Source organism: Rhea americana, unplaced genomic scaffold, assembly GCF_003343005.1.
Source record: "Rhea americana isolate MKP2758 unplaced genomic scaffold, rheAme1 scaffold_14, whole genome shotgun sequence".
NCBI classification, from domain to species: Eukaryota; Metazoa; Chordata; class Aves; order Rheiformes; family Rheidae; genus Rhea; species Rhea americana.
The window spans coordinates 3180102-3186101 of NW_028185483.1; the positions used below are offsets into that span (position 1 = coordinate 3180102).

Sequence of the window (6000 nt, forward strand, 5' to 3'; positions counted from 1 at the left end):
CTATCTGAGAAACTAGGTTACAACTACAGTGAGAGAAAAATTGGGTGCACTGAGGATCTGAACAGTGAGGGATCTTGTTTTCCCTTCCTGAGGATGCTATACCTCTCTGCAGCTGGAATGTACTCAGCTCTTCTGGACTCACTCAAAGCAGATATAACCTGACAGTGCTTATAGACAATCCAAAATACCACTTCAGATGCTTATATTTCATCATCTGTTAAAAAAGTAAATTTAACTCAGAAGCTTCTTCAAATACTAGTCTTTAAAATAGATACAGGAATAGGAAATTTAGTCCAGCCTTTTTAATTGATGAAATCTAAACAATACAGAATATTTATACATAGAAAAATTTGAAGATGGAATGAGCCTAACCAAGAAGGATCAGACACAGTGGCTGATAGCACCTTCAAATTCTGAACGGTTGTTTTTTTATCAATCCCTATCAAGGGTATGAGCTGCCTCGTAAGAAGAATTGGGTTTGCTATTTAAGATTTGGATAAGGACGACTAGGAGAAATATATCTAAAGAGATCATTGCTGCAGATTTTATCAGTCACCATATGGAAAAAGTTACTGATTCTTGACCTAAGTAAAAAGATATACTGAAGTATTTTGTTAAAGGAGTTCTTGCTATGTCATTAACTGGTCTCAGTAATTAGGGTTCTCAAAAATCACCCATAAAGACCTTTTGCATTCAGAGGAAATGCATGTTTAGAAGCAGTGCCAATAAAAAAAATGTACAGCAGATTATTCTTTTTAACTCACAAAAAACTTCAGGACTCACTCCTTGTGTAATTGCAAAAGATTTCACAGTAACTGATTCACACTGCTAATAAATCGACTGGGCTTAGAATCCAATCCCAGCCCAGTATTGTGACCATCTAAAATAAAGTACAAAGCAGAATGTTACAGTTACCAGCTTACAAAATCAATTCTTACACCCTTCTTTTAGCTAACTGACTGCTGAACAATTTGTCCACTTTTCCTCTTTTATGCAAACAAAAAAAAAAGCCTTTCTAACAAAGGGTCCTATCGCCAGGAACCCTTCTTGAGCTTATACCATGATGACATAGAAGGATAAAAGAAACTAAATGCAGAGGTTTGCAGTGGGACTTTTACACTCTCTTGACTGAGAAAAGAACATTAGCAGCCTTGGGGAGCAAAAAATTTGGCTGTGTTTAAACTGAAGGAAGGAAAGAAGACTGTATGAAATTATTATTGTTAAAGTAAAATATAAGAAATGTAAGAAACTATTATTATCAAAGTGAAATAATTTTAAGAATAAAAAGAATAATCCATGTTACTTATCAATGTTTCTCTTAGACACGCTGACTCAAACACACTAAATAACAGCAACTATATAGGCTAGTTATAAGTAATCTTACCATTGATGATTGGTGGCATGGACAGAACAACACCATTGCTGTCATAAATGATGGGATAAAGTGGCTTATTTTCAATTAAGTGCAAATAGTGTCGAAGATGGCTGTCAGTCTGGAGAAACAAAGCACAAATGTCCTATTAGTTCATGTATGACTCTCCCTCTGCTAAGATACAGAATTTTACCAGAGGACGTGATGTGTGAAGTGATTAGTGAAGCTAAGAGCTTCACTAGCACAAGCTATTTGCTCTCAGAAGCAAAACTTTAAAATGAGAGAACTGGATTCTGGGTTTTCTTCAGAAATGTTCAAAAATATTTCTTTAAGGACTACAATATTCATAATTATCAATTATGAATTGCTGAAACATTTGTGCTTAAATTTGATGGAAAATTTGCATCTGTTGGAATGATATGGATATCCACTGTACCAAAAAAGAAAAAACAAATGTTTACTTCTAATCTCTCTGATACCCTTCATTTCCTAGCACTCTCACTTGTCTACTTTATCAATTTAGTCAGAGATCTTTGAGGATCTGTCTTATCTTTATGACCAGCGTGTGTGTTCCAAGAGAGCTACATAGTGTAATGATGGTGATAATAGCATCATTTCAAATGCAGATATTTAAAGAGGTCCACGATGTTTTTTTTTTCCTAACATTTACCTGGTTTTATTGGGATGCCAGGCCAAGAATGCTGCCTAACTTAACTTGAGCCTTGTACACAGCTACACTTGCTTAATATGTACTTGGGTACATAACTGAACATCTGCAAGTAAATTGACCAAATTAGAAACAACATAAAAAAATCTGATATCATTTACTTAATTTTTCAGCTTTGTACACTGAATTTCTTTGCAGTGTAGATAATTTTATAACCCTTGCACAGTCTTACAAAGAGTATTATGAAAAGCAAACTTTGCATTGAAAAATTAGTGGGTTAAAAACAAAACTACTATTCTATTCTACTATTCATATTTATGTTTAGCCACAAAACACTACAGTACATCTTTCATGGACAACAGAATTTAAATATTACCATGGATTTCTCATGAATAATCAAAATGTGAAATGTTCATTGGCTGAAGCTAGAGAAGGTAACCATGTTTTGTCACTAACATCATCTCTTAATATCAGGGATACACAAGAGCTTAATCCTTGGAAATGCAGCCTCCTGCATTCAGTGCAACAAGTTTGAAAAATCACACTTACCCTATACAGATCCATAAGTTGTGAAGCTGTGTACTCCTGAGATTGATTCAAGGGTTTGAATTTAATTTCAGAAGGCGCTTTAGCTGTAAAAGTAAATGGACCAGTGATGGTGTCCAAGTCATGGGTACCTATTGCTACTAATGCTCTTTTCCTACAAAGAAAGAAGGCAAAATAGTAATTAGCAATAGTACTAGTAGGATTTGGAGTTCCTTTGAGATGATATCTCATGATCAGGAGGATCTAAAGCTCAGTTGGTTAGAGTGTGGTGCTAATAAAGCCAAGGTCCCAGGTTCGATCCCTGTATGGGCCAGTCGTTCGAGGGTTGGACGAGATGATCTCCAGAGGTCCCTTTCAACCTTACCGATTCTATGATCTTCTCTATGCTGTGTATTTTTTATATATTCATAGAACTTACTGAAAAAGTATAACATCAGCTTGGATAAGCTTAGAATTATTTCTATTCTGCATACTAGTGATGAGATATAAATATGAACAACAGATGTAACAGTCAAAGTGAAATCTAACAGGACTGTGGCAAAAGGCTTCTTTCTTAACCGTTGTAGGAGTCATAACAGCTATGTATATTGAAATATATTGAGAGGAGGCAGAAACAGGCGTGGCAAGTGAGAAGGGTCAAGAGCGGTGCTGTAAAGGATTCCCCTAGGCATGAATAAATACAGTAACACTTTATAATAAGGAAGAGAAATCTTAACATAGTTTAACCACAGTCATCAAACTACATACACAGATACTATATACTACTTCAACTTTAGGAACAAACCTGCAAATATTTTGGTGTAGTTTTTCTTGGAGGTCAATGAAACTATCGTAACGTTCTTTGGTAAAGGTTATGTTACGAAGGACTGCAGCAACAGCATGAGGACGGACTTGGGCAGTCTGCAATTCAAAACACATTACACATTTCAAGTGCACAGAATATATGAAACTAAAACTGAAGAATAAGCTTCTGTTCTGTAAAGCAGTAACAGAAAGGAAAATTCACAGAAATTTACTCCAGGTCTGGTAAAGGCAAGGACGTTTTCAGCATACTGTACTGGCTCAGAAGGCCAACACAATACGAGTGTCTGAAACTTTGATTTGACCTGCTACTAGGTATACCCAAAAAAATTCGTATAATGCCCCTCCCCTTCCATAAAAATAAATCACACTGACTAGAAAATATTAGATTGCTTTAGCTGTTATTCTACAAAGCAGATTTCTAGTCTCACTGCTCTTACAAAATTGGTACTGATAGTTCATACTTGGTCGTTGAGAACCTTTCAATAAATTTTCGAAGGTGCAGTAAACACTTTTACCTCTTCAGTGATAATCAGCTTCTGACCTTCACCCTTAGCTGGCATTATCTTTTGGTACGTAGGGAGATTTATCCTGGAATAAAAATGGAAATAAGTCTATCACTGAAAGTTTCCAAGATGCAGGAAACTTTAGAAGCGTGTCAACAACTGTATGTAGAAAATTTTCTTAATAACATTTCTTGTCTTCAATTGTGTTTACACTAACTGTTTAAAAACTTAGGTTCTCTACAGTATGTTATTAAGCACAGTACACAATGACTAGATGGTAAATAAATAATTGAAATAGAAGAGAGGCACTTAGGAAGTCACAGCAGATACTTGTATTGGTGTTTACTAGAGCATAAGGAACCTCCCCTGCAGAAGTTCTTTACAGAGGATGTGTCAAATGGAATAGCAGTTGAAAAAGAATGTAAAATAGATTTAAAGAAAATTCTAATCCAGTCTTTTAATATTATATAATAGAGCCTCTTCAGAGAAATGATCATGACGCATATAGACATTTGACAGATACAGCTGATCTGTACATCAGAAAATCCTCAAAAGCCAAGCAACAAGCTCATTTATTGATCAAAAATGGACTCATATTTAAGCAAATGACAAAATACAGAAAAATCTCACAACTCTACTTTACCTTTCTTTAAAGACCTGCAATCCTCGGACCAGTCCTTCAAGGCAAAGAAGATCATAACGGTTGGCAGGAACATCAATTTTATAGAGAATAGTATCTGATGCCCCCTCTGCCTTTCCATCACCTCGTTCTTTACTTATAATGTCTTTCTCAGATGTCTGAAATTAAGCAGAAACTGGGTTTTTAACTTGAAATATCTTAACATTGGCAGCAGAATTACAGTCACAAAATAAAATAGAAAAAAAGTACCAATTAACAAAATAGTTTAAAGGCATAGCTCACACAAATGTTACTTACAATTTCATCAAGCTCCAAACCAAACTCAAAGCAAAGTTCATCAAATTCTTCATCAGCTGTGACAAAAAAAGAAAGTGCATTTTAGTTAATAAGCAAACCTCAGACTTTTAATACACAACTTTATGCTTATTTTGAATGTTCTCAAATGAGAGAGTAAATGCTCTTTTGGAAAAAATAAGTCATTTCAAGAATTTTGCTGATTTTTGCATTTCAGTAGCAGTTCCTTTAAGATACACTCTATTTATTGACACATCGTTGTTACAATTACAGCAAAGGCTTCTGAATATCAGAGTCTAGCTTCATTACCAGCTCTTCAGTCTGGTTTGTCAAAGGAACTCCAGCTGAACAGCTAATGAAAACATGAATGAGCAATCTGAAAGTACCTTACTTACCAATCAGCTTATCCTACCGAGGCGGAATGAACCACTTTATGACACATAAGTAACACAACCCTGACCTGAAAGTCAGTATTTTCAAATAGGCACCTATTTTTCAAAATAAGCACCTATATGTCTTAAGAACCTACGATACTCCAAGTAATAGATAAAATGCTGCATGTTGCTAAAACGTTCTTTCAGTTAGAAAACTAATTTCTAAGTCACATTACCAAACGGGCTGGGATGAATGACAGAATGAAAATACGACCTAAACTGTTTGCTTTGCTTGTTCGAATCTCTTCTTTTTCCTTTTTCATTTGGGCTAACTCTTAAAGCAGAGCTAGAACTTCAAGTAGAAACTGCAGTTTGGGAAATACATGGTTCTTATTTTATTAGTGATTTGAAATCCAACAGCATCTAGCCAGGGGACGGGCTAGATAATCCAAGGCAAACATATGCATTTGCCCAGTATATGCCGTGGGCTTCCGAAGAACTGACAGCAAGTGAATCCCGCGTCGCACGTGTCAGTAGGTCTGGACTAGACGCCGCGCGGCTCCTCAAGCGATGGGTCCGCCCCCGCCACGCCTGCTGGCCTCAGGGGTAAGCGGCCGGCACAGCACTGTAGGCAGCGGGGGGGCGGCCTGCGGCAGCCCCCATCACCCGAGCCAGCGTACGCGGGCCGCGCACGGGGGTGGCGAGGCCGGCGGCAGCGGCAGGCGCTCCCGGCCGGCCGCCATGCGGCAGCAGCGCCTCCCAAGAGGCTGGCGGGCGGCGCGGGGAGCGGCGCGGCGCCC

General features: G+C 37.5%; 1 protein-coding gene across 1 annotated transcript in view; it reads right to left on the reverse strand.

The window, feature by feature from the left end:
* Positions 1–5523, reverse strand: part of FARSB (phenylalanyl-tRNA synthetase subunit beta) — a 40451-nt gene extending 34928 nt beyond the window's left edge. Inside the window, exons 1-7 of the mRNA XM_085298689.1 lie at positions 5475–5523; positions 4830–4885; positions 4536–4690; positions 3905–3977; positions 3370–3485; positions 2589–2739; positions 1385–1493 (exon numbers count right to left, since the gene is read on the reverse strand). Of these exons, the coding sequence (XP_085154815.1) occupies positions 1385–1493; positions 2589–2739; positions 3370–3485; positions 3905–3977; positions 4536–4690; positions 4830–4885; positions 5475–5523 (709 nt within the window). The remainder of the gene's footprint in view (positions 1–1384; positions 1494–2588; positions 2740–3369; positions 3486–3904; positions 3978–4535; positions 4691–4829; positions 4886–5474) is intronic.
* Positions 5524–6000: the final 477 nt, after the last annotated feature.